This window comes from Psittacula echo, assembly GCF_963264785.1.
Source record: "Psittacula echo genome assembly, chromosome: 4".
In the NCBI taxonomy this organism is placed as follows: Eukaryota; Metazoa; Chordata; class Aves; order Psittaciformes; family Psittacidae; genus Psittacula; species Psittacula echo.
In genome coordinates, this window is record NC_137738.1 from 113,641,339 (window position 1) to 113,658,638 (window position 17,300).

Below are 17,300 nucleotides of genomic sequence, written 5' to 3' on the forward strand. Positions count from 1 at the left end.
ATGAGTAGGAGCATGCCTTGATAAGAAAAAAAGCAGCCTGAGTCGCTTTCCCACTACGTTCTGATTACATGTATTACGCTGACACCAAGCTCGTACCCAAGCCATCCCCTCTGTGTTCAGCCTTAGAAATGCAGTTAGCAAAGAGCACATATGGGAGTTGCCAGAGTGATGGACAGATTTTGATGTCCTTAATCATGTTACTTTAGTGCTGCCTTTATTTACCTTACAAGCAAAGAGCACACCGAATTGAAGGTGTGATTAAGACAGAATACAAGAATTAGCTCAAGAAATACCTAGAAAGTGAAAGAGAAGAGGAAAGCTAAGAAGATACATCAGCCTTCATGCACTTGGTTATGGCTCCATGTCTTCAAGCCATGAACACAGACATATAAATCAGAAGTCTTTCGGTTTCTGCAGTTTTCATCTTCTTATCATTATCAGGTGACTAGCTACCCCTGGCATCCCAGCAGCTCTGGAAAGTGGACCTCTAAAGGACATGACAGTGGAATGGAGTCTGGGAGAAGGACAAAACTCTTGTCAGCGAGTCTCTCCTTAAGCCAGGTTCCTAAGTGCGGTGATAACAAGGTAAATGTTACCTGTGTTTGCCAACTCAGTTAACTGCACATTCCCTGTGCAAATTCCGTATCACTCCCACTTATTTTTAGTTTATTGCATTAGAAGTAAGGATATTAATCGTGCTCTGTGCAAGAGATTTGACATTTCCTTCCAGGACATTTGAAAGTACTGCTTTCAGTTTAATAACACATTTTTATTCTCAGCATGTTGCTTCCTCCCTGCCAATATGGCAGCTTCATCACTACTTTGTGAACCATCACTCTGGTGAGAATCAGCTCTAGACTGAGAAAAGGAATTCCTACATTTATTTGTCTCTGTTAATAAAATATACCTTTCTCTTTAATAAAAGGGGATTTTATTCTGAAAAAATGATCATAAACTAGGTTTACATTTGTACAGCCAACAGAAAATTTGATGCACATGTTATAGACCTAAACTAGGTAAAAGGGTATTTAACTAGGTAAAAGGCTTGTTAGTCTTGCTTTAGATGCAGGAAAGTCTGTGGTGGATTTTTCAAAGCACCATGGGAAGTACCCTGCATCCACTGACATCTTGAAATCTCTCTAGAAAATCTGGCTCTCCACAAAAAGAGAACAAACTATACCCCAAAAAACATTCTCTGACAGGAAATGTAATAAGGAAAATGAGGGTCGAGAAAGTTATGATCCCAATGCAAAGAGGTTTTTTTGAGGTGGAGCCGTCTCTTCTTTTGTGCAGGTATTGCCAGGAGATAGCTGGGACACTGGCACTATAAAATTACGTGTAACTGTCCCTGGGCAGCAATATCTTTCTTAGGTAGGTAGAACTCAGTATTATTCCTTCTGCTCTTTAATTCCTCAATGGCTGTTTGACAGAACTGGTTTAATGCAGGCTCTCCTGTTCATTTTATGTTTTCTGGTAAGGTACAAGAGCAATCCTCCCCAAAGTGCAGCTCAGCATCCCTCTCTCCTTCACAAACACTCAACCTAAGATCTCAGGGCCCCTTCCGATCTTAATACTGCAATATATTTCTTAAAGAGAATCACAAACACTTCTGAGGGGAAGGCATTAAAAGGTAATAAACCCAACACTCCCAAGCATGGGACTGTGACCAGACAAGAGAAGAGAAAAACCCTTTCTCCTGTACTTAACACTCGAAGAGAATGTTAATGACAGTGTAATTCCACAAACTGAAGCATATGGTGATAGGATAGCAAGTTAATGAGAAGATCTTTTAAATACCAAACTTCAAAAAAGCATGACTACAATTTAAAATCTGCTTCCCTTGAGGGGTAAAATACCTTTATTTAGTTTAGTTTGCACTCCCCTGCCAGGGTTATTAGTGTCTTTTCTGTTCTGCATAGGAGGAGAATAACACAAGAATTATATGCGAATTATTCTATATTCAGAGTTCATTCTCCTCCAACCAACCTTAGTGGAAGAAAGATCAAGTATCCACTAACTGTAAGACATAAGGCGTTTCTAAAAGTAGATCAGCTGTGTCACATACCTAAGAAAGATTCTCCCCAAAACAGGAGTATTTAAGGGCATCTTTATGGAAACACTAGATAAATGGAAGTAAATCATGAGAAAAAACACAGCTTACGTCAAGATGACTTCAGAGGGACTTTGAGCTGGTCACAGGTTTGTAAAGTTTACACTACATGAGAAATTGGTGACAAGTCTTCCTGTGTTACTGCAGTACATTGCCAGTGTTCTCATCAAGAGCATGAAGATGACTATAATTTATCTGTTACAGGCAAAACACTTGAGGCTCCAGATTTGAGAAAGCTTTAGATGCTTCACTACTTACCACAGCAGTAGATTTAATTATCATGTCACAAAACATGGTAAACTGAATGTGCTTCTCACAGTGAGGTGGTGATGGAAGAGTGGGAGAAACTGGCACGAGTAAGAAGAAGAAATAATTTGGATAGAAAAATGAGTAATTGCAGAGCTCCCACACAAAACCACCTCAGATGTTCTGGGGAATTTCAGATCTTTTCATTATGGAAACCCATCTATGATCAATCAAGGGGAGGAGGCTCATTCCCTACAGAATCAGAGCAGCTGCATGACACAAAAGAGATGGAGACAGAGCCACGCAAGGTTTGTCTGTTTGTTCTGGACTGATTTGTTTTCTTTTTGAGTTGTGGCACACATTTTACTCAATCTTCTAATAGAGTACAGGTTTAAGAGATTCCAGAACGACAGTGAGTGTCTTTAACATAGACCACAGACTGCTCCTAGTAGGAGGTGGAAAGGTGGAAATAAACTAGGAGGCTCCTGCTACTGGGGAATATATTACCCCATGGACATCTGAACAGTTGTGGTTCAACCACAGCCATAATAATGACCTGAAATACATTACAAATCCAAAACAATAATTAAATAGGTAGCACACCAAAACAGACAATATGATGCCAGTAGTACCTCTGGCATGTTTCAACCTCGGCAATATTTGCAAGATCAGGCTCTTCCATTTCCATATGTAAGCTGAAGAGAGATAAACACAGCTCCATGCAAGACAGCACTGTATCCTTGGAATTTACAACAAAAGCAATGAGCACAATATTTCAGACAGAACATCAATGGACCTTCAAAAGTTGGGATGGTTGACACAATTGCATTGTGTTCTGCAACATCTGTAGGAGGACCATGTATCCCCAAGTCATTGGTTTCAGTGCGAGTGCGTAAATACCATTCTGCCCCAGTACCCAGATTATTTAATAAGACTGTTACCTTGTTCACACCATCTGCCATTGCTTGCAGTGTTAGCTCTCTAGGTCCATCCACAGTCTTTCCATTATCAGTTGGTCCCCAGCTGGCACTATATATATCTATGACTTGGGGCATATGACTGATAGAGGAAGCCTCAATAATGTCTGTCATAAATGGCTGGTCAAGCATTCGAATACCTGTAGATTTAATCAACATAAACATGAATTATGTGTTACCCAGCACAAGATGAAATCTCAGCACCTGGAGACATCCCCCAGTTACAGGTATTTTAATTCACCAGCAGTTGCACCTACTCACTCGCCACTTGCATTTCACCAGGGTGTGCTTACCCAGCAGGATGACAGCAACGTAGCATGGCCCAGAAAGACAAAGCACTTAACTGTTAGCTTTCTTATTACACAGAATTTTCCATCTACTATTTGAAATCAGTTTTAAAACAGTAGTATTCAGCAATCTCAGCATTTCATAGCATTTAAATAATACTAATAGCATTTAAAATAGTATTTTGTAACAACTAGGGAAAACCAAGTAAGGGCTCCCTCATCTCTAATTTACACTCAGTGATGTGTCGACACTTCAGTACTTTTTCCAAGTACTTTTTCTGTTTATTTTGGTTCTTTTACAGAATTTAATCAGAGAGAGGAAACACCCTATGTAACAATTTCCTGGAAAAATATCATTGTGTCAACATGCAGACACAATAGAAAATATGGCCAGTACTTAGAGGAAAATAGCAAACTAAACCTGCTTCCTTTAATCCATACTGTAGTAAAAATCAAATTAAAGGATACAAACCTACGACACGCCAACTTCATAAAACCTCAAAGTGTTGGCCATAAAAAAGCCAGAGTGTGACAAAGACACCTATCATGCCCCACATATAAGACAGTCTCATTGACAGCCAAACTCTTGATGCCTTTTAAATGAGACCTGAGTAACCAGCGATACATCCCAACTCTCACTTGTAGCTTTGAGTTGAAATTCAGTTTTCCCAACAGTTTAAGGACACAGATGGGACAGAAACTAATACCACAGAGCCAAACAGTGTGAATGGCAGCAAGTACCCTGATTTAGAAGCCAGTGTGTTTACTATAGTCAATAAAAACCATGTGCCAAATGCGAGGCTGGAAAATGTGGTATAAACTTCAAAAAGAAACCAGACCACAGCTGGATATTCCTGATCTGCTAATTCAAGTTAGAAATTATGAAGTCAAACTCAATGAGTGAGAAAACCCTTCACATGCCTGTAAAATTAAGACCTGCATTGAAACCACAGAATTAATTATTGACCCTGGAGAGGTGGGGGAATGACAGAAAGAGCCAAACCATCTGGTTTGTCTTCAGGGTAAAAAAGAGGTACAAGAAGTAAAACACATGATGCCCCAGATCCTTTGCTACTGACTTCCAATGCATAGAATCACAGAATCCTAGAATGGTTTCGGTTGGAAGGGACCTTAAAATATCATCTAGTAACAACTCCCCTGCCATGGGCAAGGCTACCTTCCACTAGACCAGGTTGCTCAAAGCCTCATCCAGTTCCATCTGCAAACATGGACCATGAGGTATGACAGTGGCAGACCCTCAGCTCTACCCAACCCGACGTTTCCTCTGACCACATGGTGGTGCTCCAGGTGCACACTGTCCTTAGAGAGGAAGGCTGGGAAAATCTTTGGGGATTTTGCTACTAAGTGGACATGTATGGAAGGTTATTTGTAGGCTGGTGGTCATTGGAAAAGGCCTCCATTCACATTCCTCTAAAAGCAGCTGTTGCCAGAATACAGATTTTGTGAAATGCCCCATCCCTGAAGGGGACGTTACCATTCCTCAGGAAAGCGGACAAGCCCTAGACCTGCCCAGCCAGTTACTAACTCTCAGTAATACTTCTTGGGGTAACAGCTTAGCAAACACTGATTGGTGCCCTTCTACAGCAGAGATTCAGCTTTCGATCCTGTAGGTGACAGGTGAAATATGGCCTTCCCTAGAATCTTCTGACACTGCAGTGAAAAAGGGCCTTGACAAGCAGAGCAGAGCTGCCCATGCATACACACCGTGAACCATTCCCAGGAAGCAATGGCTACCTCCACACTGGTGTTTTGGTGTAGGTTGGGGAATGGGAGTGAAATTCATAAGCATCTATCTCTGCTTGCTATGCCTTGGTTCTCATGGAAGTCTTAGAGAGGGAAAACTGAATTTCTTCAGATTAAACTAATTCGACACAAGCTGAGAGCCTAACTCACTTCTAACACTATATTCAGTCTATCAGTGCAGACAAGAGTTAATTGCAAGTAAAAATATCCAACAGACCCAACATGTGAATGCTAGGTGCTAGGTACCACCCATTTCATTCCGTTCATCTGCTCCCACAACTCTGCATCCCTTGTTAAAATAGAGCAAACCAATGACTGCAGAGATTTACAGCACTGCACGCCCTGCCTGGTGAGAGCCTAAAGAATAAAAGCAGCATAGGATTTGCCTTTTCAAATAGTCTCTAATTGCAGCAGGAATTTAGATTTTACCTCCTGCAAAATGAGATTTGTCACAAATGATTCTGCAGCTACGCAGGGAAGAAGCACTGAAAATCAGTATACCAAAAGAAGTTGGCTTAAGGAGCAGAGTTATTCCTCTCTTATTCAAGACGCCTATATAAAGCCCTCAATTGAAAAGGCAAAACCATGGAGAAATTCCTCTCCTCAGCTGCTGTGAAAAGTAATAAACACATGGCCCAGTGCCCATCTGCAGTCCCTGCAACGCTCCCTGCCTCCCCAGTTCTACGTAATGCACAGTGGCCTAAAGACCATTTACACCTTGAGTTGCTACTGTACCTGCCACCTTGGAGTTGTACGCAACTCCCACGCCGCAGATGTTGTTGTTGGCAGCAGCAGACACCTCTCCCGCACACCTTGTCCCATGGCTGCAAAAGGGAAGATGGAGACATCACATGAACCCCAGCTAATGCATGTGCTGAACTGAGCTGGATCACTGCAATCTTGCTTTGGCCTCACAGTGCTTCAGAGGAGAAACGTTCCACGGCAAACCATTGAGTGCTGTACTTGGATACATGGATGAGCTCATTCCTTCCTGAAGCAGGAGATAAACCAGCCTCCCTTCCACAGTGTAAACAATGCTTGCTCTAAGGTTAACATCTATACTTACAGTTCATTTAGTTTTAAAGTTATTCAGACTTTTTTTTTTCTTTAACTCATAGAATCATAAAATAGTTAGGGTTGGAAAGGACCTTAAGATCATCGAGTTCCAACCCCCCTGCCATGGGCAGGGACACCTCACACTAAACCATGCCACCCAAGGCTTTGTCCAACCTGGCCGTGAACACAGCTTCCTTGGGCAACCCATTCCAGTGCCCCACCACCCACACAGTAAAGAATTTCTTCCTTAGATCCAATCTAAACTTCCCCTGTTTCAGTTTGAACCCGTTACCCCTTGTCCTGTCACTACAGTCCCTGATGAATAGTCCATCCCCAGCATCCTTGTAGGCCCCCTTCAGATACTGGAAGGCTGCTCTGAGGTCTCCACGCAGCCTTCTCTTCTCCAGGCTGAACAGCCCCAACTTTCTCAGCCTGTCTTCATATGGGAGGTGCTCCAGTCCCCTGATCATCCTCATGGCCTCCTCTGGACTTGTTCCAACAGTTCCATGTCCTTTTTATGTTGAGGACACCAGAACTGCACACAATGCTCCAAGTGAGGTCTCACGAGAGCAGAGTAGAGGGGCAGGATCACCTCCTTCGACCTGCTGGTCACGCTCCTCTTGATGCAGCCCAGGATACGGTTGCTTTCTGGGCTGTGAGCACACACTGAAGCCGGCTCATGTTCATTTTCTCATCGACCAACACCCCCAAGTCCTTCTCTGCAGGGCTGCTCTGAATCTCTTCTCTGCTCAACCTGTAGCTGTGCCTGGGATTGCTCCAACCCAGGTGAAACTCTTGGGTTCTGCCTTGTTACCAACTAACAGTCATGAGAAACAGCGTAAAACACTGTAAATAGTGAAAAAATAAGACCACTATTACTGTGAAAAAGTAAGATCAGTATTAATGCTAATGAAAGAGGTGGGTTCAGTATCAAGCTGAAGTAGCAGAAGGGAGCCACAATGGTCACTGCACACCCCAGCAGCAGAGCTGTGGCCTTGCTGACCAGGCCCATAGCTAGCTGGACCTAAGGGCACATGCACCCTTCTCCTCCAATGCCTAATTCCCAGGAGAGCTGACAAGGTGCTTCAGCTGTCAGCTCACGGAGCTACCACTTTCTGCTCAAGTGGCAAATGTCTCGAATCTCACACGGAGGTCCAGGTTTGGGCTGACACACCGCATTTCAAGAACACTTGGCATCTCTGAAGTGCTTCACAGCTGTTAACAGAGACCTTTTAACTGGCAGTGGCTCTGAGGCAGTCCTGAAGGCAGCTGGCATTTTCCTTTCCCCTAATTCATCACAGAAATTAAACTATAGAGAAGATAAATATGGACAATATAATCTGGTTTTTAAAAAACAGCACAGCAGCAGAGAAACTAACGAAACCTGTGCTGCTGTCAGGTTTTTGTAAGTTTAAGATGCTGAATCAATATAAATCCATCTTGCTGCTCACAACAATCCACTCTGTGCATTAAAACTGTGCATTAAAACTCGATTGCTCTTACAGCATGCTAAGGATTCATGCAATTAGCAAGTGCTGTATGATGAAGCACATCTGGAGTACCAGACAAACCATTACAGGAGGCAGCAGAATTGTGTTGTTTTAATAATCTTTTTTCTTTCTCTCCCTTCGAGCATCTCTGGCAAAGGTGAGTGTAATATTAATAAAAGGGGGAGAAGCAACACATTCTTTTTCCTGCTGTACTTGGAAGAATGCATTTTTAAAGGCAGCTCTATGAAGGAAAATAAGTGGCCTCGAATGTACACAGTGATCGTGAAAGGGTGAAGATCTCCTGTGAGCTCCTTTTACAAAGGGAGCAGAGAGGAGAGTGATACAGATTTCTTATTCAGCTGCTGGAGAAATTTCTTTCAACAATCAAGCAGGTTTTCCCTCATGCCCTTGTTCAAGGAACTGTGAAAAACATATACGGTTGCTAGGCATTTATTATCTAGTCACCTACAAGCCACAGAGCACAATAAATGGCTTTGTTTAAAATTTGTCTAGGCTGATGCTGGGCTGCAAAACCTCAGTGACACTTCCAGGTGAGCTCCTCCTCTCACAGAGGGAAAGAACTGTATTAGGACCTTCCTGGTGAGAAGATTTTATCAGAAGGTCCTTTCCTCCACCTTGCCTCTCTGCACTGGCCCACGTGATGAAGGCTGCAAGTCGACCTATTCCAGCAGCTCAGGGTTTGGACATTGTGCTGCTGATGGGAGAAGAAAAATCACATGTGATTCAGTGGAAATGCATCTGGCTGAATTATTAATGGCAAATAGCAGACTTTTCCAATTTAGACCTTTTTGCTCTTCATGTATCATTGATAAACCCATTGTGGTTTGTAAGAAGTGACCCATGTCAAGGGCACAAATCATAGCTTTTCTCTCCAACATTCACCTTTTCACTATTATTTCAACATTTGTAACCAAGGCATAGAAAACAAGAATATTTTTACCTATGAACAAGTTACTTCAAAGGTAAACCATATATTAGCACATAGAGCAAGTCATAAATTAGCATGTAGAATATTTTCCATAAACATTATATAAATGTAAGTATTTTACATGAGCATTCATAAAAAACTAAGGTGGGAGAGGGTGATTCAATTGAAAAACAGTTTTACCTTCAGCTGGCTTAAATGATGTATCTGTACTGGTTATGAAAATTTCACTCTGCTTTTTCTTTGAAAACCATTTCTATTTCTACCACCCACTGCCAATGCTATTGTGTCTATCACCATATTTTTTTAAAGGAGTCAGAGATTTTCCTGGAGGCTCCTTTTTGTCTGCTTTAAAATCCTTCTGCAGACAGCAAAGAACAGGATCCATCCTTCCTAACTTCAGCTGTCTGCAAGGGAAGGCTATGGAAAGCTGCAGTCTCAATAGCTGGGATGATCTGCCTATCTTGTCCTCTTCAGTTGCTTGCACTGGGCAGCAGTTAAATAAGCAAAGCTCAAGGGGACACTTTAATAGGGCAAACACTACCCCCTTTTCATTCACATGACATTGTCAACCTCCGATCATCTGAGTGCTTGCCCAAGGAAAAGCATTCTCCTGTTTTGGGGAACCTGTCACTCTGCCTGCATCCAGACACTCTAAGAACCAGCAGTAGTGCTGTAGCTCCTCCTTGACACTTGTGTTGTCACGCTGTGGGTGGAAAGAGCTGCTAAATCTATTTATATAAGTTCTCAATTATTATGTTGTTTTCATTGTATTGATTGAAAAATGAGGAGGAGGCAAGCAGGTGGTTCTACCCTGTTAATAAGAGCTGTCTGGAAGCCAAGGGGAGTTCTTTTGATTCAGTCGTATTTTGTTTGGATCCATAGTAAGTAAAGGACATAGTAAGTAAACGACATTTTTACCTTTGAAGAATAAAGGTTTCCAAGATAGTGAATAAGTTTTGCCCTGCTAACTACCTCTTATCTGAGTGAGAAAATATACAGAATACAAAGGCTACAGGAGTGGAACTAATTATTGGCTATTTGTATCATGGCAAAAATCTCAGGCAGTTCCCAAAGTGGTTCCTAAAAACAGTCTGAGTGCTGTGGGGCTGCCTCCACTTTTGGGAACGGGGCTTGGTTCAGGTTCCTCCAAACTCCCATTGCTCCTCAGGCTCAAACACAGCCCTTTCCCCATATTGCATCCAGTGTCCCTGTCTCAGCTTGGTCCCTAGGGTGTGGGTCTGAACACAGTCAAGCAGTCAGTAGGGTAAGCATGGGAATGAATCCCTTGGCTGCTCAGTCATCTACGTGCCTTTCCCCATAACAGGAGCTAAACAGCCTGACTGCAATCCTCTGTTTGAAGCACCACACTCTCTCCTTTCAAAACCCGCTATACTTGGTTTCGTAGGCCAGTGGCTATGAAAACCAAATACAAAAATCTAACTGTTAGATGGAAAGGCCAATGTGCTTGCAGCAGCCTTAAAAGGCCCAAAGTGGAAGGGGAATCTGTGCTTACAAGAACAGCAGCTGCAATTAATGAAATACCCCATGCAAAAACCTCTCCCTCTTTTTCTTAAAGTCTAATGACACTTCGCATGTGCAGCTGGCAGCTCACAAAAGCCCCTCGGTGAAGAGTCCTCTGCTTCTGGTTCCACAAATCACTTGAATTACTCAAATAGAAGTGTATTCTTTATGGAAAAAGGGGTATTATGCTATCTGATTTTGAGTCTGATCCTCCTGCACGCATAAAATTCAATGGGAGATATATCACTGACTGCAAACTGAGCAAAATGGAGCCTTTATTGTAGGTTTCTCTTGTCCAGACACACCTGTGCAGCTACACATATGGACAGACAGACTGTCACGGACAGACAGACTGTCACAGGCAGACAGTTGTAACCTATCAGTAATAACACTTCAGAAGTTACGATAATAGCTTATATATGAGTTCATCAGCCTGATTAACAGTATAGCAAAGAAATATGCGGAGAAAACCATAGTAATAACTACTCCTGAACAGGTGGTGTGGTGTGATGGTTTGCATCTTAGCCTGGAGAAAACATGAAGCCTTCATTGAAGCCTTCTTGAACTGTGCAGGCAGGAAAGGGGTGCTTTACTGAATGTGTTGCTCCTGCGACTTACCATGCAAGGCAGAAAATTCCCTGTCTCACCAAAGAAACCTCAAGTCCCATGACAAAGAATGCTATACTTTCTACATATTTTATTTTTTTTTGAAAGAATAATGAAGGAAATCTTCAAAGCTATTTCTGCATTCCTTTTCTCTCCTTGTCTTGAGCTCCCCATCCCCTCGAGAAAAGAAATAGAAGGAAGTGTTGGGAGTTCTCTGAAAACCTGAATCATGTCATTCTCAATAATTAGAGATCGGGTCACTGGTGACTATGCTGCTCACTCTCAATTCTTCACACGGGCGCCTCAAGTCAGAGGCACCTAGGGCCAGAGACTATGACCCTTGCCACATCCAGGACGCTCGAGGCTCATTTTAAGAGACTTTAGGAGATAATTCTGCCTCCAGGGCCACCTTGGGTCTGGTACCTGTGCCCCACTATCAAATACTTGATAGCAGCACAATCAGTGTTAATGGGGCTTGGCAGAACGCACTTAGTTTTATGAAGTTCCACACTGAAAATGACAGAAACTGCCATTACCCACTAAAACTAAATTTAATTTTCCTCTGTGCTGCTTCGGAGCTAAGTGGTATCTTTCTCCTACAAAGATCCTTTGCATAAATAAAGCAAGAAAGGCAGCAGACCTTCACAAATTAGAGCCCTAGACATTCTCTGACTTTCCATTCACTAATTGGATTCATATTAGTTTAAAAGTGTTAGACGTCCTTTCCCAAAATCAAGGAGAAATCTCATTGGCATCTTGCTTTGGCTGAAAAATGGCAAGACTACAAAGGAGGGTATCACAGCTCCTAAATGTGTTTGATCCATTCCAGGAAGCCTGCGTCTGAGGTGGAAGCACAGCTGCTCCTCTTCTTTGTTGTGCCTCACTGACAGAACTAAGATTTATTTCTTTAGAAAGAAAACCAAAAAACAACTCGGAGGCCATCCATACAGCCAGAGTAAGTTAGAGATTAAAATCACATTCAAATATACATTCCAAAATCTCAGTGGTGCTGCTATGCAAATGCTCTCAACATCAATCCTATCTACATCTAGGAGACATTAGGAAATTTCACTGAAAATATCCCAAACCAATTTTTGCAAATCCAAGCCAGAACCTGCCTGGGACCCTGGGGAAAATGCTGCAGAGCTAGAGATGCTGGATGCTGAGATCAGCAGGTAATAAACACACCTTATAGGTGTGCCTTGGACTCTGCATCCTTGACTACATTAACAACTCGCTAGAAGCCTGACAGAAAGGGCTTCTTTATGGGACAGAGGCAGAACTCAGGACACACCTGTGGTTTTTAGAAACCCTGTCCAAATGTGCTTCTGTTCCATTCTAAGAAAAAATGAGTTTAAGGAAACAAAAAAAAAAAAAGTCACACTTTCTAAAATCTGAAGCTTTTTCTTTAGGGCCACTTTATTTATACTATAATTTAAGGACCAGACCTTCTCTTACTGGAAACAACGGAACACACTGAAGGAGGACTGAGTCTTGGTAAGTCATAATGTATTCAGGAGAAATAACACAAGAAGCACAGCAGCACTGCTGATTCCAGGTTTATAAACACAACAGAACAGGTTCCCAGTCAGTGAACATGGACTTTAACTCCTCCAGTAGCTAGAAATATCTCAGAATCAGCCCTGAAATGCTACCCATGCACACTGTCCTTAAATCAAGGTGAAAGACATGATTCAGAACTTTACATAAGGTCTGTTTTTTAAACTGGTCATTCTACGTCATGCTGTTTTCTGCCTCTTGGTCTACAACTGGATGAAAGGACCTTTTTCCCCCAAAGCCTTTTCCTGTCTCCAACTTGCTCCCTTTAAAATTAGCTAGGTATGATACTACCTCGGACACAGTAGATGGGAAACCAATCTATAAAGACTTGTGCTACTGCAATGTCCTAGAATAGCTGAAAGAAAAACGTACATGGCTATCACCCACTCAAAAAATACAAATATATACTCTTCTGAAGCGGCAGCTTCATTTATGAAGTTTAAAATGGTTATCCAGCGCTATTTAGAGGTTACATAAGAAAATTAAGTCATAAGTAACCTCTAACTTTCAAGCAGTAGTGAGACTGCACCTTCTGTTCTGTCAACCATTGAATTTAGCAGAAAATACTAGCAAATACTTATAATCTCTTAAGCAAACCAAAGCAAAGAGCAGGTTGATAAAAGTCCACTTACCTGTTAAACCAGTCATCTGTATAGCGGGGGTAGGGGAAAGGATCGTTACTGCTGAAGTCGTAGCTGGCTTTGGCATTCTGCAAAACACAAAGAAGTTCAGTAAGTCAGCAGAAAAACAGATACGCAAGGCAAAGTGGAACACAAATTGATGGGGGAGCTGAGAATCATTAGGAAACCGTCCTCTTCGTTCCGTGAGATGCATCTGGACACAAACCGGTCCCTGCTGTGCTGTGCGATTTCCCACGCCAGCAAGTCTGGGGAATGATGCTTTCTGGAGAGCAAAGCATCCTGTGGATGACTAATACTTTCAAACAGTGTGGCTAACTGCAAGGTGGTTTCAGAGCTCAGATTACTACTCAGGGACTGCTCACAAACACTTACAAGAGTATTTAGGTGTTAACACTAGTTGGTATGTCAGGAAAAAGGTGAAATCCTGTTTTCCAGATGGTGTAAGTGACCAGACACTTGGGTTTTCCATCAGATAATTCTTTTGAAAAACTCATTTTCGGTTCAATTCAGTCAAAACTGTGCCATTTCTAAAAACATTCCAATTCCTAAGGATATAAATTTCTCAAAATCCAGATGTGAAAACTGCATTAATGGTCAAGATATCCGCTTGAAAATCTCTTTCATAATTTCTTGGTCTTTTACTTGTCTGAACAGCTTCATAAATGTGGCTTTCAGGCACTTTTGAAAATGCTCTATACCATGTCCCTGCTTTTCATACAAATGTAAACCATTCCGGAATTTGCCGTATCAGCAGAGTTAAGGACACTCAGCAACTTTATGAATGCTATATCTGAGCAGGAAATGGAAAGTTTCGGAAAGTCGAGTGCCATCTTTTTTCTTCTTTCTTAATGGAAAAATAAATGAGGGTGACTGAAAATTAAGCTTTTAAAAATATTTAGAAGCTTCCTCTCAAGTGGATGTTCACAGAGTTTATATTTTAATAAACACCATACTCAAGGAACATAATTATGTTAATTCTTAACTAATGTGTACTCGTATTCTTTTTAAGATTTGGCTGAGCATGCTATTGAAAATAATTTGAGACTTGTGGCTGAATAGCTTTGCTCCTAAAAACATTCCCCTTCAGCAGATTCTCAGTTCCTGGGGTACAGGAATAGACAGTTCATTGGTATCACCAAAGTCTTTGGGTTCTGGATTCAAAACGTCTAACTCCCAAAAACTTGTGCCAGAATCAAACAGACACAATGCTGTCCTTGATCCTTGGAGGGTGAAACGAAGTCTCTTTCAAGTTGCTGTACAGTGATTCTTTGGTGACTGCTTCAGAAAACCTGGTTGCTTATGTCCAGAACAGATAACAATTCTGCAGCATTTCAATGGAGCAGAGTTTTACAGAATGGATATCACATGGCTGTTCTTGATCTCAGATATAGCTGAATCCATTTGCGAGTACCCTTATTGATCCCCCTGTATTTCCAAACTAAGGCCCTGATTTTCTGCCTGAAGATGCCTTCCAATAATGTCAGCTATAGCCACACATTCTCAGTGCTTGTAAGTCTGTGCCCAGGTGTATGTTTAATTTACCTCTTCTAATTACCACAACTGCTTACACAGCACTTTGAACAGCACGGATATATGCAAGCTAAGAATAACCAGAACATGACTTTTCAGCAAGGGAAAGAAGGGGAATTGGACAGTGGTCTATAAGTCATGAACAGCACAGTGAAGGTAGATAGTGAGTTATTATATACTACTTCTCATATACAACAACTATTGGGAATCCATAGAAATTACCAAAGGGGAGATTTAGAAGCTGCAGAAAACAAGTAGTTTTCAACAGAACATGTGATTGAGTTACAAAATTTATTGCCCCTTAGCAATACAGAAGTTAAACGCCTGAATGAAATGAAAATGTGGTTAGACAAACTGGAGATAAATAGTGCAGGGGTATTAGATGCTTCCTCTTTCTCCAGCAGTCCATAAAACAGTGAATGCTAGAAACTGGAGGCCATAATCAGGTAGATACCACACAGACTTGGTGACCAAGCTGCACACCAAGCATCCTCTCTACTGGCTGCTGCCGGAGGAAGGATCATGAGCTACAACACTTTAGGCCTCACCCAGTGAACCTGGCAAAAGCCACGTGGCATGAAACATTTCACCTTAATGCAACAGAGGATGTTCGGATTCTGCAGTGTCCTGCGGAGACATGATAAGGACTTCTGCAAGGGAGCAGGTTTCATACAATATATAGCGTCACAGAACGGTTTGGGTTGGAAAAGACCTTAAGAGCATAAAGTTCCAACTCCCCTGCCATAGGCAAGGACACCTCACCCTCGACCATGTCACCCAAGGCTCTGTCCAACCTGTCCTTGAACACTGCCAGGGATGGAGCATTTACCACTTCTTTGGGCAACCCATTCCAGTGCCTCACCAGCCTCTCAGTAAAGAACTTCCTTATATTTAACCTGAACTTCCTGTTTAAGTTTAAACCCCTTATTCCCTTGTCCTATCGCTACAGTCCCTGATGAAGAGTCCTTCTCTGGCACCCTTGTAGGCCCCCTTCAGATACTGGAAGGCTGCTCTGAGGTCTCCACGCAGCCTTCTCTTCTCCAGGCTGAACAGCCCCAACTTTCTCAGCTTGTCTGTAAAAAGAACTGAGGTGGTCAACAGAAGATCCAGTCCTGTTCTTTATCAATAAGTGCAGTGTCTACTCCTAGCAAGGAGAAACAGGAGAATCACATCTTCTGGTAAAGTCAAAATAGCAATGATGACTGAGTAATTTCATTAGCAGATAGAACTTACTCTGCCACAGAGTCTGGCTTGGCAACCTTTGGAGAGAAATGCATTTCAATCACTTTCTCACTTTCTTAAATTAAAGAAATTTTCTTAAACTATTGCCTTGGACTAGACCTGGCCTGGAAACTATGCAGACTGCAAATAACTAAGCTTAGTTCCAGTGGTTTCTGATCACTTCTTTCAGGTAGGTATGGTCTGACTCAGTACTAAATGTCATTAGTTCAATATATTGCCAGCTTCTTGTTCAGCCAGAACTTCTGTTTTCACCCTAAGAATATTGTACAGATGAGAATTTAACCTCAGTCATGGGTCAGCTGTGGGGTTTTTTTCCCATCTGGAAGAAATACAGTCTTACATAAATAGATCCTAAGTTCAAACTGGGTCTGGTGATGCTGGTTTTTCAGGACATCATCAGATGTGCAAGCACCTCGTGGTAGATACATAGGGCTTCTGACCCTAGAATTCCCTTGTGCAAAAATTATGACCAGTAAAGCCCTTCTAGCTGTACAGAGGTACCACTCGTGTCCAGAGAAGTGACAGCAAAGGGATTCCAGCATGAATGATTCAGCCACTCGACAGCAGACTGCATCTCTGCTGTATGCCCCATGTAATCAAATGTCAGCTTATGGAAAGGTTGCTGTAGGCAGGCTATAAACAAAGTTGTGCAGCACTCTCCCACATCCTGTAGCTCTTATTTGCCTGATTTTGGATCACTGCACTCAAAGGAAAAAGATATATAATGTAGCAGGAACCATGCCTGCAAAACAGGCAAAATTAAGAAGAATTCTTGGAAAGAAAACAACTGCTGACTGCACAATTTATCTTCATTAGGGTTTTTGAGAAAAGACAGCGAGTTTCAGCTTCATGAAGGAATATTCCGCCCACACTATGGAAGCAGTGGAATGGGTAATGAAATGCCAGCGACAAGTACAAATGGTCTGCTTCAAGTTCCTAATTTAAACATCAAATCCCCAAATATCTAAACCTCAAACTTTTAAAATAATTTTTTTTTAAAGCATAAACCAGTGACAAATTGAATCAAATTTCAAAACTGGACCAAAAAGAAAACTGCTTCGGTGAATAGTTACAATATTTAATCTGTCATGTGTTTTGGGAAGTGAATATTAAAATCCGTGGTTTGCCATTCTCCTCCACAGGCTGGGCTCCCCAGCAGGCAGCAAGAGGGAATTTATTGCTAACGTGGAGATTTAATAAGGAAAGGAACGCGGGAGGCAGCAACCAAAGCCAGTGCAGATGAGGATCCGCAACAGCACGCTCAAATGAAAACATTTTGCTTTTCAATTCAGATGATTCTGTTTCCAGCTTTAATGCCAAA

At 42.0% G+C, this 17,300-nt stretch overlaps 1 protein-coding gene across 1 annotated transcript in view; it reads right to left on the bottom strand.

Annotated features, from left to right (window-relative positions):
- The window catches only part of PCSK2 (proprotein convertase subtilisin/kexin type 2), a gene marked incomplete at both ends in the record, with an annotated part of 104,768 nt that overhangs the window by 16,967 nt on the left and 70,501 nt on the right, over positions 1-17,300 (bottom strand). The window contains 3 exons of the mRNA XM_080616361.1: positions 3,298-3,473; positions 6,120-6,208; positions 13,199-13,275. Of these exons, the coding sequence (XP_080472487.1) occupies positions 3,298-3,473; positions 6,120-6,208; positions 13,199-13,275 (342 nt within the window). The remainder of the gene's footprint in view (positions 1-3,297; positions 3,474-6,119; positions 6,209-13,198; positions 13,276-17,300) is intronic.